The sequence below is a fragment of the Pristiophorus japonicus genome, chromosome 24, assembly GCF_044704955.1.
Source record: "Pristiophorus japonicus isolate sPriJap1 chromosome 24, sPriJap1.hap1, whole genome shotgun sequence".
NCBI classification, from domain to species: domain Eukaryota; kingdom Metazoa; phylum Chordata; class Chondrichthyes; family Pristiophoridae; genus Pristiophorus; species Pristiophorus japonicus.
This window is the reverse complement of record NC_092000.1, coordinates 11,760,190-11,780,144: the sequence shown is the minus strand read 5'-3', so window position 1 is coordinate 11,780,144 and position 19,955 is coordinate 11,760,190. Positions and strand designations below refer to the sequence as shown.

Genomic DNA, 19,955 nt, shown 5'->3' with positions numbered 1-19,955 from the left:
CACAAGTTTGGGCTCGGGCGCTCAAAGTCCGTTGTGTAATGCCTGACTTATCGCCAACACTCCTCAATCTTACATTTTCGCCAAAACTTGCAGTCGGAGGCGCAAACTATTTTCAGGCACTAGCTTTGACGCACCGCTGCGATTAAAGCCACAAAATCCAATAAGCCCAGAATCCAGCCCGTTAACAGGTTTTAAGCAAGTACAGCGGCTGTGAAAAGGTGGGCGGGGGGTGGGAGGGAAGAACAAAAGGGAAGGTCTGTAATAGGGTGGAAGGTGGAAGAGATTAGGGATGATGGTGCGAGGCAAAAGGAGATGGTAATGGGGCAAGTTAAGAAACAAAAGATGAGTCTAGATAGGGTGTGAATGGGTATGGCAGAATCATCAGCACCGGCCAGGAGAAAAAACAGAGGCAGAGGTTACGCTCTGAAGTTGCTGAACTCGATGTTGAGACCGAAAGGCTGTAAAGTGCCTAAACGAAAGATTAGGTGCTGTTCCTCGAGCTTACGGTATATCCTATACTGCTCAGTGCATTAGTTTAATATATTTCTAAGCACATTCTTGGATGAAGAGAGGCAGCTTAAATCACAAAGACGTAGCCTCAGTAACCCACTGCATTCTTTTCCTCTTTAAATGACTCGGAGATGTAAATTGCAAGTTATAATTACAAGCTGTTTAGCACGTTAGTGGTGATGTGGAGGGGAAGTGATTCGTGCAGGACATTCCCCACATCATTTACATTTATCCCAGGTAGCGGGAATTGTGCATTAAGCTTTAGGAGCGCAGCAAGTGCTTGTTTCTGAGGGAATCTGAGCAAGAACACACCACACAGCAACTCAGTAATCTCATTTGTACTCTATTGGAAGGATTAGATAGAATCATAGAAACTTACAGCACGGAAGGAGGCCATTTCGGCCCAGCGTGGCCGCACCGGTCAACAAGAGGCTATCCAGCCTAAGCCTGGGGTTATTTTCCTTAGAACAGAGGAGGCTGAGGGGAGATCTGATTGAGGTGTGTAAAATGACGAGAGGACTGGATAGGACTCTTATCCCCTTATCAGAGAGATCAACAACCAGGGGGGCATAGAATTAAAGTAATTGATAGAAGGTTTAGAGGGGATTTGAGGAGAATGTTTTCCACCCAGAGGGTGGTGGGGGTCTGGAACTCATGGCCTGAAAGGGTGGTAGAGGCACAAACCCTCACCACATTTAAAAAGTACTTGGATGTGCACGTGAAGTGCCGTAACATACAAGGCTACGGACCAAGAGCTGGAAAGTGGGATTAGGCTGGGTAGCTCTTTGTCAGCCGGCACGGACATGATGGGCCGAATGGCCTCCTTCTGTGCCGCAAATTCCTATGATTCTATGATTGTGCTTAAGCCAATGCATCGCAAATGTTCTTGTATCGTAGTTATTGCATCCCCTCAAATTTCTCTCACTCCTGACATCACCAGTACTTAAAACAGCTCAAGACGCCCTTTCCTTACAAAATCTGTACTGATACGGTTAATCCTTTCTCGTAGTTCAAGTGGCATTGGACAAAAAAAAATGTCACTGACAACCATCGCATCCACTGAAATCCTGATAAAAAACCCACTGTGTTCTGTTGCTTGTCACTGCCTCCTGTACTATCCGTTCCTGTTTGGAAGAGTAGCTGTGCACTAAAAGCTCAGAAAGCACCATTGATATAAAATCCTGCTTTAGCACGAAATGTCGAAAAGGTTCACTTGTTTGGCAGGGCCAAGTGGATTTACTGTAAAGGAAAGGTATTGCAATTGAAAAATCTGAAAACGTTCCCCAGGGGTTGAGGGTTTAACTTCATTCTGTCAGCGCATGTTAACTAGTGCACTACCGAAGCAGATTAAATTCCAGCAATAAGCTGATCAGCACACTGTAAAGAAAGACTTGCCTTTATATAGAGCCTTTCACGACCACTGGACCTTCCAAAGCACTTTACAGCCAATGAAGTACTTTTTGAAGTGTAGTCACTGTTGTAATTTAGGAAACGCGGCCATCAACTTGCTCATAGCAAGCTCCCATAAACAGGGTATTGGTGAGGCCACACCTGGAATACTGCGTGCAGTTTTGGTTTCCATATTTACGAAAGGATATACTTGCTTTGGAGCCAATTCAGAGAAGTTGATTCCGGGGATGAGGGGGTTGACTTCTGAGGAAAGGTTGAGTAGGTTGGGCCTCTACTCATTGGAATTCAAAAGAATGAGAGGTGATCTTATCGAAACAGGGCTTGACAAGGTGGATGCAGAGAGGATGTTTCCACTGATGGGGGAGACTAGAACTAGGGGGCATGATCTTAGAATAAGGGGCCGCCCATTTAAAACTGAGATGAAGAGGAATTTCTTCTCTCAGAGGGTTGTAAATCTGTGGAATTCGCTGCCTCAGAGAGCTGTGGAAGCTGGGACATTGAATAAATTTAAGACAGAGATAGACAGCTTCTTAACCGATAAGGGATTAAGGGGTCATGGGGAGCGGGCGGGGAAGTGGACCTGAGTCCATGATCAGATCAGCAAGGATCGTATTAAATGGCGGAGCAGGCTCAAGGGGCCGTATGGCCTACTTCTGCTCCTATTTCTTATATTCTTACCTGTCTGCAAATTTACATCTGTGTCAGCCGTGGCTCAGTGGGCAGCACTCTTACCTCAGAGTCAGAAGAACTTGAACATATAAATCCATGCTGACACTCCCCGTGCAGTGCTGAGGGAGAGGTACCACCCAGGAGCAGTTAAACTGAGGCCCTGTCTGCACTCTCAGATGGATGTAAAAGATCCCATGATGCTATTTTGAAGAGCAAGGGAGTTATCCCCGTGTCCTGGGGCCAATATATATCCCTCAATCAACATTTTAAAAAACAGATTATCTGGGTCATTAACACATTGCTGTTTGTGGGAGCTTGCTGTGCGCAAATTGGCTATTGTATTTCCCAGTGACTGTACTTCATGGGCTGTAAAGCGCTTTGGGACGTCCGGTGGTCGTGAAAGGCGCTATATAAAGGCAAGTCTTTCTTCCATACATTTACTATCTAACATTTGCATCTGTCTCAAAGTAAGTTGATGGGTTCCTTAAGTTTTTGAATCCAAAAGTTGCCTAAACAGAGAGAAAAAAATTCTCTCAACTTAAATCGATTATCTCACCGATGTAGAAGTTGGTGGCTGTCCTCATCTGCCGATGCCTGCTAATCACATAAATCACCAGCGAGTTGCCGACTAGTCCGACTAGCATGATCAGGGCGAAGAACAAGGGGACGAGCCAGGCGTCGGTCAGGAAAGGGGGGCTCTCGGCGCCCGTGAAATTGAAGCCGATACCCGACATATCGCCGCCGATACCCGACATATCGCCGCCGATACCTCCGCCGATACCCGCCGTATCGCCGCCGATACCCGCCCCGGTGACCACCTCCGGCCACCCCGCCTCGCCGTGGCGGACAATCGATCCGATACCCCGACCAGCGCTGCCGATACCCCTCTCGATACCCGCGGCGGTCACTCCAGCGCTGGGATCGATACCTGCACCGGTGTGGCGATACATCGCTCCAGCAGCAAGCAGCGACAACTCACTAAATAAATACAAACCCCCCCCCCCCCACTTGCAAATCGCAATCGAAACAATCGGGAGAATCGTGGGGTGAGACGGCACAGAAAAGACTAGCCGTTCGTTCCCCAAATCATTCAAGTTCCGCACAAACTTGGGAATTTTCAAAGTGAAAAAGGATCAGATGTACTCCAATTTACTCCAGCTGTCTTCCAATGCTGCTGCCCTGCTTCGACTGTGGACTGCAGAAGATTTCAGTGCTGCCCAGCTCTTGCTGCATGTTGAATGAGGCTGTACTAGTACAGTTTCATTGGTTTGCAGATGACTGAGAGAGGCAGTCTCAGGGTTGGGTGAGGGAGGGTGGGGGGAGAGAACTTAACATGCCCCCTGGCCAACAAGCTCCAGATTGCCCCTGTGCCTAACCCCACCCCAGTGACTGGAGCCGGTTGATCAACGTGAGGGCGAATGGCGTGTCAGCAAGCGCTGAACCTCCCAGGCAGAATCAGAGTTAAAAAGGGCTTCATTTTAACCCCTTAAATATAGAGCCGGGGCAGGTTGCAAAAGAGAAAAATAAAAGCTTGCGTTTGTATGTGAGTCAGAAGAAAATTCTTTCCCCAGAGAGCGGTGAGAATGTGGAAATCGCTGCCACAGGGATAGTATAAGTGCATTTAAGGGTTGGTTGGACAAGCATATGAGGGAGAAGGGAATAGAGGGTTATGCGGATAGGGTTAAATGAGGAAAGACGGGAGGAGGCTCGAGCGGAGCATGGACTGGTTGGGCCGAATGGCCTGTTTCTGCGCTGTATATCCTGTGTAATCCTATATAATCCTATTGAAGACCAGGCCCTCAAAACTGCCACCAAGCACATGGTCTACAGGGCTGTAGTAATACCCGCCCTCCTGTATGGCTCAGAGACATGGACCATGTACAGTAGACACCTCAAGTTGCTGGAGAAATACCACCAACGATGTCTCCGCAAGATCCTACAAATCCCCTGGGAGGACAGACGCACCAATGTTAGCGTCCTCGTCTAGGCCAACATCCCCAGCATTGAAGCACTGACCACACTCGACCAGCTCCGCATGCCAAACACGAGACTCCCAAAGCAAGTGCTCTACTCGGAACTCCTTCACAGCAAACGAGCCAAAGGTGGGCAGAGGAAACACTACAAGGACACCCTGAAAGCCTCCCTGATAAAGTGCAACATCCCCACCGACACCTGGGAGTCCCTGGCCCAAGACCGCCCTAAGTGGAGGAAGTACATCCGGGAGGGCGCTGAGCACCTCGAGTCTTGTCGCCGCGAGCATGCAGAAACCAAGCGCAGGCAGCGGAAGGAGCGTGCAGCAAACCAGTCCCACCCACCCCTTCCCTCAACAACTATCTGTCCCACCTGTGACAGAGTCTGCGGCTCTTGTATTGAACTGTTCAGCCACCTAAGGACTCACTTCAGGAGTGGAAGCAAGTCTTTCTCGATTCCGAGGGACTGCCTATGATGATGATGATGATGATGATGATGATGGTATAGCACCTTTCACGACCATCGGACGTCCCAAAGCGCTTTACAGCCAATGAAGTAAATTTTTTGAGCGTAGTCGCTGTTGTAATGTGGGAAACGCGGCAGCCAATCTGTGCACAGCAAGCTCCCACAAAACAGCAACGCGATAATGACCGGATTATCAGTTTTAGTGATGTTGATTGAGGGATAAATATTGGCCCTGAAATTCGGGTCGGAGGCTTCTTTCGGACGAACGCCTCCGGCTGGGGAATTTTTCCGACAGTACCTGGTGGTCCTGGAGGAGCGTGGGATTCCGGTGGGGAGGCCTTCTCTTCCCACTCTGCGAAGGGCGCTCCTGTCCTCCAGGTTCCCACGGAGACGGTGCAGTCACATGTGACTGCTCAACCAATCAGGTACTGTATTCTCAATTAAAAGCAATGGGAACTCCGTATCTACTAGTTCTCATTGCGATTAATTGGGGGGAAAAAAACCAAACACCAAATTAAAAATTAAAAGAAACACCTTACATAATTAAAATGAATTGAAATTAAATTTAATAAATATCATTGAGAAAATGTTTTTTCCAAGTTTTTTAAAAGGTTTTTTTAATTATGGTTTTTAAAAATAAAATGTGTTTTTTAAATTTTATTTTTCATGTTTTAAGTGTGTGTTAAAACTCTTACGCCTGTAAAAGTAGGCTATGTGCCTGCTGTTATCAGGCGCAAGAGTTTTCGGGATATTTGCCAGGCACAATATGGGTAAATCCCGCAATCTTGCCCATGTGAATGTCCTCCCTCCCGAGACGCGAGGATCTGTCGAGCTGGAGCTCAACAGATCGGAAAAGCCGGTTTTTGGCACATGCACCTTGTGCGCGGCAAACCAGCTTTTGCGATGCCTTCCCGGATCCGTACACACTCCGTACCGACCCGGGGAGGCCGGAATTTCTGGGCCAATGCCCAGGACACCGGGGAGAATTCCCCTGCTCTTCTTCAAAATAGTGCCGTGGGATCACTTACGCCCACCTGAGAGAGCAGACGGGGCCTCGGTTTAACGTCTCAACCGAAAGACGGCACCTCCGACAGTGTGGCGCTCCCTCAGCACTGCACTGGGAGTGTCAGCTTAGATTTTTTGTGTTCAAGTCCCTGGAGTGGGAAAGACTTAAAGGTGTTGTATAAATACAAGTTGTTGTTGTTAAGTGTTCCCCAAGACTCCGGATTAAATCCACGGGCCACTGCTCACACCCCTCCTCCCGATGCCTCGCCCCCCCCAACATCGGACTCTCCGAAAGACCTCAGCTGACATGCAAGATGACTGATCTCGCTGCCCTATCCCTGGGACTGGCAGGCTGAGGGCCACCATGGGCCTCCACAAGATCCTACAAATCCCCTGGGAGGGCAGACACACCAACATTAGCATTCTCGACCAGGTCAACATCCCCAGTATTTAAGCACTGACCACACTTGATCAGCTCTGCTGGGCGGGCCACATTGTTTGCCTGCTAGACACGAGACTCCCAAAGCAAGCACTCTACTTGGAACTCCTTCACAGCAAACGAGCCAATGGTGGCAGAGGAAATGTTACAAGGACACCCTCAAAGCCTCCCTGATAAAGTGCAACATCCCCACCGACACCTGGGAGTCCCTGGCCAAAGACTGCCCTAAGTGGAGGAAGTGCATCCGGGAGGGCGCTGAGCACCTCGAGTCTCATCGCCGAGAGCATGCAGAAATCAAGCGCAGGCAGCGGAAGGAGCGAGCGGCAAACCTGTCCCACCCACCCCTTCCCTCAACGACTATCTGTCCTACCTGTGACAGGGACTGTGGTTCTCGTATTGGACTGTTCAGCTGCCGAAGAACTCATTTTTAGAGTGGAAGCAAGTCTTCCTCAATTCCGAAGGACTGCCCATGATGATGATAGACCCAATCTAATTTCTCGGCTGTGAGCACGTATCTGATTATCAACAGTTTACCATTGAGCGGACACTTTAAGTGTAGGAGCAATATGAACAGCTCGCTCCATTTCCTTCCCCGCCTTGACACAAAGGAAATTCTTCATCATATCCTCCATTCTGTTCCTTACATTTATCTACATTAATCCCACCTCTCCTTTCTCCGTCGATCTTTATCACTGATGTGCTATTTATCTTCCTGATGTGGCGGAGGTTCGGTGAATGTTTGGTCCAGAGGAGCAGCAAGAGATCGTGGCAGAGGTGCGGCGGATGAGGGTATGGGGCCCGGAAGAGCCGAGGGCCCAGGGCAGCACGGTCCAGCCCACAATGCGATATGTGTGCGCACTAGGTCCGTGCAGCAGAGCAGGTCTCCAGTCGTTCTGGTTCAACCCTTGCCACTGGATGAAGGCCTAGCTCTGTCAAGCCCGTGTGGTGGCTGATGTGCAACGGCCACCCCATGTTAAAAAAATCCACGCACGGGCATCTTTCTCTCCTTCAATTGGAGTTCAGGACTGGAACATCGGGTCCTTCATTGAAACACCTGTGAACTCCTGTGGAAGCAAGTCATCCTCGTTCGAGGGATTGCCTATGATGATAATGATTTATCACCAAGCCATACAACTTGGTATCATCACTTCTCCATGCCCTGTATTTTTTTGCCTCTCCTCACAGCTCAGTCATTTTAAACCGAGACTGCATCTTTCCGTCCTTCTCTGAATCACCTTCACTGCTTCAATATCCACTAGTAAACTTGGCCATGAAAACAGGGCCCAGCACTCGAGCCTGAGTCCCACCAATGAGGGTAAGTGAGATCAAGGGTCAGAGAATGGGGCAAGGTAGAATGGTTACAGCACAGAAGGAGGCCATTCGGCCCGTCGAACCCGTGCCAGCTCTCTGCAAGAGCACCTGAGCCATTCCCACTCCCCCCGCCCTTTCCCCGTAACCCTGCAAATTTTTTTCCTTCAGGTACTTATCCAGCTCCCTTTTGAAAGCCAATATTGAGTCTGCCTCCACCGCCCTTTCAGGCAGCGCATTCCAGATCCTAACCACGCACTGCGTAAAAGAGGAGCCGTCTTTCGGATGAGACATTAAACCGAGGCCCCGTCTACTCTTCCAGGTGAACGTAAAAGATCCCAAGGCATTATTTCGAAGAAGAGCGGGGGAGTTATCCCCGGTGTCCTGGGCCAATATTTATCCCTCAATCAACAAATAAAAAAAACCTTTCATCTGGGTCATTATCACTGCAGTTTGTGGGAGCTTGCTGTGCGCAAATTGGTTGCCCACATTACAATAGTGACGACACTTCAAAAAAAGTACTTCATTGGCGGTAATGCACTCTGGGACATCCTGAGGTCGTGAAAGGCGCTATATAAATGCAAGTCTTTTCGTTTAATAACGTTCATCTGTCTTCTATTGTAACAATTAAATTTTTAAAAGTCCCAAGAAATTTCTAAGCTAGTTCCTGTTGTGTCTGTAAGCACTCTAGTAATGACTCCATGAGGTAACATAGTGTACTTTAACTGTGGTGACCTTAGTCCATTTATTACAGCTCCTGAGTGAGGGTACAGTAAGATGAGCTCCCTTTTATACCTGGTTACCTGTCGTGTACAGGTGACCCCTCAGTCTCCACCAGTTGCACCCTCTGGTGGTACAGGCATAGTGTATACAGTGTGTAGATACATTCAATGGTCTTATGTAACTGTACATTGAGTGTACAGGGCATATACTTATTTTATACATACACAACAGTTCCCTCTTGTGGAAGTGCAAAATATACTAATTATATTAATTGCGATACATGATCAGGGTAAACATATGGGACAGTTATTATTAAAAATATATTACTGTTGTGTAGTAACCTTTTCAGTAGCAAACCCATGTCCAAGCACCTTGTTCAGAAAGAATGTAGTTCTGACTCCTACAGTAGTCAGTCCCAGGAAAGGTAATAAGAATTCTTTATAAAAAGCTTCCAAATAGACTACAGTCAACGGCTTGACTGAAAGGGCCTCTTCCTTTCATTGTCACTAGTATCTGACTCAGCTCATATTCCCGTAATCTGACAACAAGCAATCAGAGCAAAAGGTAACCAAGCACAAGTCTATTTTAATATATTTAAGGTGGAGATAGACAGATGTTTGAAAGATAAGGGAGTCAGGGGTTATGGGGAGCGGGCGGGGAGGTGGAGTTGAGTCAATGATCAGATCAGCCACGATCCTATTGAACGGCAGAGCAGGCTCGAGGGGCCGTATGGCCGACTCCTGCTTCTATTTCTTATGATTAACACAAAAGCAAAATACCGCGGATGCTGGAATCTGAAATAAAGAACAGAAAATGCTGGTAATCTCAGCGGGTCGGGCAGCATCTGTGGGGAGAGAAACAGAGTTAACGTTTCAGGTCGGTGACCCTTTGTCAGAACTGGCGAATGTTTGAAATGAACAGATTCTGAAGGAGCACTGAAAGGGGGGAGGGGAGGGGAGGAAAGAACAAAAGGGAAGGCCTGTGATAGGGTGGAAGACAGGAGAGATTAGAGAGACAAAGGGGATGATGGGCCGACTTGAGATGGTAACGGCAGAAGTTAGAACAAGATGAGTCCAGATGGGGTGTGAATGGCAGAATAATTACCAGCTGCCATGGGAGACACAGAGAGAGAAAATACATAAGATCAGGAGGGGGTTAAAACAAGGAGGAAAGGGAATCAAATATGGGCAGAGGTTATGGTCTGAAATTGTTGAACTCGATGTTGAGTCCAGAAGGCTGTAAAGTGCCTAAACAAAAGGCCATTTTAAATTGGGATTTAAGACGTGTTGGTGTCTCGGGAATTATATTTTCTCAGAAACCATCAGGACTTGTTAATCTGTCGACACTATCTGGGCACGCAGCAAATGCATGACTGAAGGATTGGCACTTTCATTAACTTTACATCCGTTGGTCGGTATTGTTCTCCCTGCTCACCAACGCCGCTGGAAGTAGGAAATAGATTTATCATTCGTGCCAACATTAGCAAACAAGAGAAAAAATATATATAACCCCCGCAACACCCAAGGAAGCTGTGAAAATCCAGATAAGGACGGAGGCTGATCCAGAAATTTGAGACTTTCTTTCGTGCATCATTTGATAGCCAGTGACAGTACTGAGCATCGGCAGGTCAGCCTCAGTCACAGATCAGACGCTGTGAAAATGTTCCTCGGGGAAGATGGGCATAAACAATACTATCCAATAGTACTGTCCATCTCCCATGTGACATTTTCATATTCTGTATTCTACTCTTGTTGTAGCATTGTTAAAGTTGTGGTAAGTAGAATTCAGTATCATGTTGCGGCCTTGTGTCCATTGGGATATAAAGGCTCTGTCATGTATGTACATTCTGTTTGTAGCCACCAAATGGCGTCATTGTTGGAGGCTCTGTCATGTATGTACATTCTGTTTGTAGCCACCAAATGGCGTCATTGTTGGAGGCCATTGAGTAGCATGGTGCTGCTGAGGTATAAAAGGCCAGCCATTTTGAGAGTCATGCACTTTGGGCCAAAATAAAGCAGAGCCAAGGTTGTACCTTGCTTAGTTAAACAGTACTCAGTTTGAACATTTATTGCATTTTTAACAGGCCCCATCGAAACGGTTCACTTAATGACTGGTCGACCTGGGAGCTCTTTTATGTCCTCTCTGTTTTCGGCCATTTTTAAAACCAGTGCTGAAAAAACACATCTAAAGGTGCTCCAAACATCAACTGGTGTAAGTTAACTTCTCACAAACAAAAGGTAGAGGAAGGGAACTCCAGTCATGAATCAGAGACAATATTTGAGCAGTGGATTTGAGGCAGCAGCCTCTACGAACCCAATTCAAAAGACGTGCATTTATATAGTGCCTTTCACGACCACCGAACGTCTGAAAGCGTTTTACAGCCAATGAGGTACTTTTTCAAGTGTAGTCACTGTTGTAATGTGAGAAACACGGCAGCCGATTAGCAACATCTGTCAGAATAATCTCGCTGTGTTCCGCAATGATTAATCCTGGTAACTGTTGTTATTTAGGCACAGATAACTGTTATTCTACATGCTGAAAAATGCCATAATCAGCCATGAGGTGAATGACTAAGGCCAATCAGTTTTCAGTGGTGTTGGTTGAGGGAAGACTGTTTACCGGGTGTAATAGAGCTCCCGCTAGTGGACTACTGCTCCACCTAGTGGACAACCGATATAATGCAACTCCTGACGTAAATACAACAAAAGGATCATGTGACAAGGTCACGTGATGCCAGTTTGGAGTCATCTTATAGAGTGTGTTCGTTAAAGATGGTGTAAAAATATATCACACCAGGACACAGAGAGCTCCATGCTCTTCTTCGGATTCATCCACCGGGAGATTCAAGGGCCACCTGAAGCATTTAGGCAGGCAGAGGTTGGGGTTAATGTCGCATTAAAAGGATGTCACCTCCAACAGTGCCAAGCTCACTCAGTCCTGGACTGGAGGAGCAGCCTAGGTTACGTGCTCAATTGCCGGAACAGGGTTTGAATCAAGAGTGGCGTTAGGGGGTCATTTTTGAATAGGGTGTTGGACCTCTCTGGTCCGGCACCCTCGGGACCTGACCGGTGCCGGAACAGAGAGTTTTTCGGACCACGGGAGGTCAAGCCAAGCCTGGGCTTACCGATACTTCATAACTGCGGCCGGGCTCCTGAACGTGCCTGCCACGCTTGGGCTCCAGCTGCGAAACTCGGGCCTCGCGCTCTCTCCGCGCTGGTTTGCTGCTCTTTTTTTTTTAAGGTCGTGTTTCTCCCCCCCGCCACACCCCACCCCCTCCCCGGCTCCAGGCAGTTCGAAACAAGATGGAGGCAGCTGTCGGGTCCCGGCCCCGAAGCTGGATTTGCGCGGGGTTTTTTCTGCGCATGAGCGAATCTATTTGGTCCTGTCGCAGGGTGTGATGCGGGGCCGGGACCAACGCCCCGGAAGCGCTCTGCGCATGCGCAGCGCAGAAGGTCACTGCGCAGCATTTAGGCATTGTCTATGATCGCCCCCTCCCTGAACAGCGCGGGAAACTGGGACGCCACCCAAGCCGGGACTGACGCCTGACCACGGATGTTTCCGGATTAGAGAGTCCCGGACTGGAGAGTTATAACCTGTATCTTATTAGTAGAAATACTGCAAGGAAACACCGAATACTTATTCCTGCTGAATGAGGCCCTGAAGGCAGTAACATTCAAGAAATCGGCCAAAAGAGATAAGCGAGGAGTAAACAGGATACTTAAGTCAATTAAAATTTTGTTTTATGAAACCTTCTTCTTCATTAATGGCAGATTTAGCTGTGAAAAATGTAGCTATTAAATAAAAATTGCAAACACCACCTCAATAATGACCTTCTACGTCGATTCAATTAAATTCTCTCTGTTAGCGATTTAAGGTTTGATTATGTTAAATGCTACATTCAGCACCACAATGGGATCTCAAACTCAAATTAGTTAGGCTGAGATTCCCATTAATATTTCACAAAAAGAATAGATTTTTGGAACCACACCAATTTGTGCAAACATCCTCACGTATTCAATGAGAAAAACGACCCATTTAATTACGTCCCCGCCAAGAATTCATTGAATTATAGAAAGATAGAAATTTACAGCGCAGAAGGAGGTCATTTCGGCCCATCGTGTCCGCGCCGGCCGACAAAGAGTCGCATGGCCCTCGGTCAGCAGCCCTGAAGGTTACATATAAACCTAGGAACAATGAACAATGGCGAACAGGCAAAGAGCATTTGAGACATCCGATGATCGTGAAACGCGGTATAGAAAATCCAAGTCTTTTTTCCCCTTTAAGACATGTTAGGACTAATCAAACACAATTTAGAATATATCAAATTTAGCTTCCTTTCCTACTTCTGGGTATTTTTCAAACAATATTGGAATATCAAGTTCATTAAATGCAGATCTATAATTGTAAACTGACTGAGCACTTAGTTACTGATGGTATCGGCTAATGCTCACACAGCTTCATCTCACTGTACACGCTATTAATTCCTCCCAGCCAGCTCCGCTACTTGATATGATCGGCATTCACCGTTTGGACAGAAATATTGTGGTTTTGTGCGGTAGATGATGGGCTGGTTTTTCAGTTGGACAATCCTGAGGGCACTTGCCAGAGAGGGAGTGCAGCGAAGGTTCACCAGACTGATTCCTGGGATGGCAGGACTGTCGTATGAGGAGAGATTGGGTCGACTGGGCCTGTATTCACCAGAGTTTAGAAGAATGAGAGGGGATCTCATTGAAACGTATAAAATTCTGACTGGGTTGGACCGACTGGATGCGGGAAGGATGTTTCCCCCGGGCTGGGAAGTCTAGAACAAGGGGTCACAGCCTCAGGATACGGGGTAGGAAATTTAGGACCGAGATGAGGAGAAATTTCTTCACTCAGAAGGTGGTGAACCTGTAGAATTCTCTACCACAGAAGGCTGTGGAGGCCAGGTCACTGAATATATTTAAGAGGGAGATAGATAGATTTCTAGACACAAAAGGCATCAAGGGGTATGGGGAGAAAGTGGGAATACGGTGTTGAGATAGAGGATCAGCCATGGTCATATTGAATGGCGGTGCAGGCTCGAAGGGCCGAATGGCCTACTACTGCTCCTATTTTCTATGTTTCTATGACAATGGCGGTGGGGCGTTTAATTTTGCGACGGGAAATGGCGACAAATTTGTTTGCTGTGCCCTGAGAGTAGGGCGGAGCGCTAAGGGAGGCGTTCCACACCGCTCTTGGGGCGCTAGACCGGGTGAGCGACTGAAAAGCCCGTTGCTAAAGAACCGGCCTCGTAGCGCTCGAGGAGAGGCTTCCGCGGGCAAAAAAAATCAGCACATAAAAACATTCCCAATACCTTGCTCACCCCCACATAAAGATAAACCGCTAAAACAAATTTGTTTTAAACAATCGTACTTACCCCACGCAGTCAATCCGTCCCTCACCACCATCGGGACAGCACGACCCGCCAGCTTTCTCGGGCGTGTTGGCGCTCAACAAACTTCGAGATCGGGACGATAACGTTTGAACACCAACAGCACGGCAAATCCGCCACAAAATCTCCCGGCAGTGGCGCTGGAAGCTGGCTGCCCAGGCAGTGATCATTTACAGACCCATTACCGACCCTCCGGGGCGATAACAGAGGCGCAAACCCAACGAAAATCCGGCCCGATATATTTTTGAATTTTCAATTTGTCGTTCTTTTTGTTTGCTGATTGACAAGTCCAACTGCGGCACTTACAGAGGAATCTCCCTGCTATCAGACACTGGGAAAGTCATCGCTAGAGTCCTCCTCAACAGTCTTCTCCCTGTGGCTGAGGAGCTCCTCCCATAAGAACATAAGAACATAAGAACATAACAACATAAGAATTAGGAACAGGAGTAGGCCATCTAGCCCCTCGAGCCTGCTCCGCCATTCAACAAGATCATGGCTGATCTGGCCGTGGACTCAGCTCCACTTACCCGCCCGCTCCCCGTAACCCTTAATTCCCTTATTGCTTAAAAATCTATTTATCTGTGACTTGAATACATTCAATGAGCCAGCCTCAACTGCTTCCTTGGGCAGAGAATTCCACAGATTCACAACCCTCTGGGAGAAGAAATTCCTTCTCAACTCGGTTTTAAATTGGCTCCCTGTATTTTGAGGCTGTGCCCCCTAGTTCTAGTCTCCCCGACCAGTGGAAACAACCTCTCTGCCTCTATCTTGTCTATCCCTTTCATTATTTTAAATGTTTCTATAAGATCACCCCTCATCCTTCTGAATTCCAACGAGTAAAGACCCAATCTACTCAATCTATCATCATAAGGTAACCCCCTCATCTTCGGAATCAGCCTAGTGAATTGTCTCTGTACCCCCTCCAAAGCCAGTATATCCTTCCTTAAGTAAGGTGACCAAAACTGCACGCAGTACTCCAGGTGCGGCCTCACCAATACCCTGTACAGTTGCAGCAGGACCTCCCTGCTTTTGTACTCCATCCCTCTCGCAATGAAGGCCAACATTCCATTCGCCTTCCTGATTACCTCCCAGAGTCACAGTGCGGATCCCGTCCACTGCGGGGCACAACAGGACTGTTTTTTGCAGCGCGACAACGGCAAGAAAAATGCAGGGAACAGCACCAACCCTTATACACGGCCTGCTTCGACCTTACAAAGGCTTTCGACACTGTCAACTGCGAGGGTCTATGGAGCGTCCTCCTCCGTTTCGGATGCCCCCAAAAGTTCGTAACCCAGAGGCAACAGCTGTAACCACACAGCAGACCAGTCAGCAGCTGAGATGTGAACAGGCAGCCAACGTTTGGGCTTGTACCCTATTCCAAAAGGGCAAGTAGGCCATGGGCCTGAAATAATGACCCTTCTCGCCACAGATACTGACTGATTTAGAGGGGAGTTGAGGAGAAATTTCTTCACGCAGAGGGTTGTGGGGGTCTGGAACTCACTGCCTGAAAGGGTGGTGGAGGCAGAAACCCTCACCACATTTAAAAGAAAGAAAGACTTACATTTATATGGTGCCTTTCACGACCACTGAACGCCTCAAAATGCTTTACAGTCAATGGAGTACTTTTGGAGTGTAGTCATTGTTGTAATGTGGGAAACGCGGCAGCCAATTAGCGCACAGCAAGTTCCCACACACAGCAATGTGATAATGACCAGATCATCTGTTTTTGTTATGCTGATTGAGGGATAAATATTGGCCCAGGACCCCGGGGATAACTCCCCCTGCTCTTCTTCAAGATACTGCCATGGGATCTTTTACATCCGCTTGAGCGAGCAGATGGGGCCTCGGTTTAATGTTTCATCCGAAAGACGGCACCTCCGACAGTGCAGCACTCCCTCAGCACTGCACTGGGAGTGTCGGCCTAGATTTTTGTGCTCAAGTCTCTGGAGTGAGACTTGAATCCACAACCTTCTGACTCAGAGGAGAGTGCTGCCCACTGAGCCACAACTGACACTGTAAAAATTACTTGGATGTGCATTTGAAGTGCCGTAACCTGCAGGGCTACGGACCGAGAGCTGGAAAGTGGGATTAGACTGGGTAGCTCTTTGTCGGCCGGCACGGACACGATGGGCTGAATGGCCTTCTTGTGTGCCACTGATTTCCATGAATATATGATTCTATGATTGACGCACTGTGTATTTCCAGCTCCTTTCTGGTTTTGCTTCAGATTTTCAAACGTTTAATGTGCCTTCAGCCATGATCATATTGAATGGCGGTGCAGGCTCGAAGGGCCGAATGGCCTGCTCCTGCACCTATTTTCTATGTTTCTATGTTTCCCGTTCAGTTGTAATTCTCACGCGGTTGTCACGGGATAGGGGCAAAGTAAATCTACTCTGAAAACATCGATGCAAGAGCAAAATACTGCGGATGCTGGAATCTGAAACAGAACCGGAAAATGCTGGGAATCTCAGCGGGTCAGGCAGCAACTGTGTTGTGAGGAAGGGTCGTTGACCTGAAACGTTAACTCTGTTTCTCTCTCCACAGATGCTGCCTGACCTGCTGAGATTTCCAGCAGTTCCTGAAAACATGTTCACCTCCAATGCCACCCATTAGTCAGCAAACAAGACTGTCAATACAGCGCCAATTTGTGACAAATTCTGCCGAGTTTTGTGATGTTGGTTTGCACATGGTTTCGAGCTATCATAATCAACTCCCTCAAGGATCATCAAATCTGGCGTGGATTTGAACCCTGAGCCTAGAGGTGATCATCATCATCATCATAGGCAGTCCCTCGGAATCGAGGAAGACTTGCTTCCACTCTAAAAATGAGTCCTTAGGTGGTTGAACAGTCCAATAAGAGAGCCACAGTCTCCGCCACAGGTGGGATAGATAGTCACTGAGGGTAAGGGAGGGTGGGACAGGTTTGCCGCTCGCTCCTTCCGCTTGATTTCTGCATGCTCTCGGCGACGAGACCCGAGGTGCTCAGCGCCCTCCCGGATGCACTTTCTCCACTTAGGCCAGGGACTCCCAGGTGTCGGTGGGGATGTTGCACTTTATCAGAGAGGCTTTGACGGTGTCCTTGTAACGTTTCCTCTGCCCACCTTTGGCTCGCTTGCCGTGGAGGAGTCCCGAGTGGAGCGCTTGCTTCGGGAGCCTCGTGTCTGGCATGCGAACGATGTGGCCCGCCCAGGGGGTGATCCGTGAAGCCCTTTAAGCTGCTAAAGAAGAAAACGCAAAGCCACCTGGTTCCATGCAACTGGAGACCTTGGTAACACTGAGTTTCAGTGCGTGCATTCAGCTTACCATCACATCCCTTATTAATATTCAGCTCAAATAGTTCCTCAATACACATAAACGTGATGGAAATAAATTAAACGGAATTAGCATACAGTAATTGGAATTAGAGACAGAATTGGCAGTGTGAGTACTGAGGAACACCAGTCAACAATACTGAATAAACATACATTCAACATGTTGGAGGGACAGCCACTGTTTCACCAAGAAGCATCAAGATGTTCATAGTCCGCTGTCCCGATAAACCTCCAGCGCTAATTCTGGCTTTTCCCCTTTCTCTCCCCCAGGGCACTGGCTCTTCGTGGGCCATGAGTTGTCCGGGCACTGGTAACAATCAGGTACAGGTACAACGTCCGAAATCCCCAATCCTCGGGACCCATGTCCATTCCGGCTTTTTGAGGTATTCCAGATTTCAGACAAGAGAATCAATCGTCTGAAATCCGGAATCCTAGAGAACGAATCCGTGCCGGGTTTCGGGTGGCAAGGCAAAACCCGGCACGGATTCCGTCGAGGATTCCGGATTTCAGACTATTGATTTTCTTGTCTGAAACTCGGAATCCTTGACTCAATCCGGTTTTGCCTCAAAGAAGTCCGGTTTTCGGACATTAATTCCGGACGACTCCATCAGCTATGCGCAAAATGTCTGTTTTTTTGGACAATTCCGGTTTTCAGAGTTCAGGATTCGGGAAGTTGCACCTGTACCTCACCCAATTGTCTGCATCATCAGGCTAAGCACCACCGCTGAATCCCATTTTGTTCTTATCCAATATGCACACACACACTGTAATGTATTTGCTTCATGGGTTCTTTGCTTAAGAATTCATAGCAACACATTGCTATTAAGAACTAGTTGGTTTATTAACAAAGGTTTAACAATCACACTACACATTACCAGTTCATCCACCAGGCTCACAACCACCTGCCTCATCGTGGATCCCCCAAACCCAACTGGCCGGGGTTTTATTGAGTCTTGTGAACATCACGTGACTGGCTAAGCCACTCCCAACTCAACAGATCTACAACTATTTGAGTAGAAACTTTAAATCAACTGCCTGGAACAGCTCCAGAATTATTTTTGGTGAACCTATAAATCAAATGCCCCCTTGTTAACAGGGGGGCATTAAAACCGACAAATTAAACAAATTAACTTTTAAACTTTAACGATCAAATTAAAATTTGGTTGCCGGGGGTGATGATGCACTCCAGTCCCTCCGGTGCCCACCTCTCGCGGAAGGCCACGAGCGTACCGGTGGACACCGCGTGCTCCATCTCCAGGGACACCCTAGCTCGGATGTGGGCGCGGAAGAGAGGCAGGCAGTCGGGCTGAATGACCCCCTCGACCGCCCGCTGCCTGGACCGGCTGATGGCCCCCTTGGCCATGCCCAGGAGCAGTCCTACGGGGAGGCCCTCGGACCTGCCCGCTCCCCTCCGCACAGGGTGCCCAAAGATCAGGAGCGTGGGACTGAAGTGCAACCAGAATTTGAGGAGCAGCCCCTTCAAATATTGGAAGAGGGGCTGCAGTCTCGCACAGTCAACATAGACATGGAACACGGACTCCTCTAGACCGCAGAAGTTCAACAGCTCTACAACTCTTTTGTTTTTCAGAGGAGAGCGCGAAAGCAGTCCCCCACCACCACAACTTTTGCAGTCGAGTATCCCACATTTGGGGACATCGCAGGAGTCAGCACACCCCAAGTGCAATGGGCTAGCCTCAGCCTGGGAGCACCCCCTGGGTGATCAGGGTCACTCCCCTGCCAGCTCGACACACCTGTGAGCATGCTCACAGTGCATACATTACACACCTATCCAGCTGGGTCACTGGATAGCAATAATAGCGTGAACCTTGTCAGATTTGCATCCTTTCTAGCCCGGGGACACTTAGGCCAATTTGTAAAAAGGAAAAAAAATGAAAGACTTGCATTTCTATAGCGCCTTTCATGACATCCCAAAGTGCTTTACATGAGAACATAAGAAATAGGAGCAGGAGTAGGCCATGCGGCCCCTCGAGCCTGCTCCGCCATTCAATAAGATCATGGCTGATCTGATCATGGACTCAACTCCACTTTCCCGCCTGTTCCCCATAACCCTTGACTCCCTTATCGTTCAACGTCATAGTTACAGCCAACGAAGTATGTTTCAGAGTGTAGGCACTGTTGTTAAGTGGGAAACGTGGCAGCCAATTTGCGCACAGCAAGCTCCCGCAAACAGCAATGTGACAATGACCCAGATCGTCTGTTTTGTGATGTTGATTGAGGGATAAATATTGGCCCCAGAGCACCGGGGATGACTCCGCTGCTCTTCTTCGAAAGAGTGCCGCGGGATCCTTTACGTCCACCTGAGAGAGCCAATGCCGTTATCCTCGAAACCACTCATCATCATCATCATCATCATCATCATAGGTGGTCCCTCGAACGCTTCCACATGAGTTCACATTTTAAACCACTAGGGTGGTGTTGGTGGTTGTGAGATGGGGAGTTGGGGGGCGGTGGGCGGAGTGAGGGGGGGTGGGGCGGAGTGGGGGGGGGGGATGATTGGGGGGAGGAGTGCAGTGGGGGAGGAAGAATAGTTACCCTGACAAGGTGTCAGATGCCTTTGTTGATCAAAGAACCAAATCCTAGCACGAATCAATACCTTCAACAGAGGAGGTGAGAAAATAACACACAAAATAATGAGTGTGACGGTTACATTTGGAAACAGATAATCAGTTATTTAAGGGAGAACAAAAGGTATTGTTCTCTAGATATTTGG

The 19,955-nt window shown here is 48.1% G+C and overlaps 1 protein-coding gene and 1 non-coding gene across 3 annotated transcripts in view; both read right to left on the bottom strand.

Annotated features, from left to right (window-relative positions):
* LOC139237808 (G-protein coupled receptor 54-like) overlaps positions 1–7,708 on the bottom strand; it is a 33,025-nt gene extending 25,317 nt beyond the window's left edge. The window contains exons 1-2 of one of the 2 annotated variants that reach the window (XM_070867033.1): positions 7,677–7,708; positions 3,146–3,285 (exon numbers count right to left, since the gene is read on the bottom strand). In XM_070867033.1, coding sequence (XP_070723134.1) covers positions 3,146–3,285; positions 7,677–7,681 — 145 coding nt within the window. In that variant the 5' untranslated portion in view covers positions 7,682–7,708. Of the gene's footprint in view, positions 1–3,145; positions 3,286–6,002; positions 6,041–7,676 lie in introns of those variants that run through there. The other variant, XM_070867032.1, reaches the window with a different exon arrangement.
* An 11,101-nt stretch (positions 7,709–18,809) lies between these two features.
* On the bottom strand, positions 18,810–18,973 carry LOC139238023 (U1 spliceosomal RNA). Its single transcript, XR_011588556.1, has one exon. It is a non-coding gene; the product is annotated as a U1 spliceosomal RNA (small nuclear RNA).
* Positions 18,974–19,955: the final 982 nt, after the last annotated feature.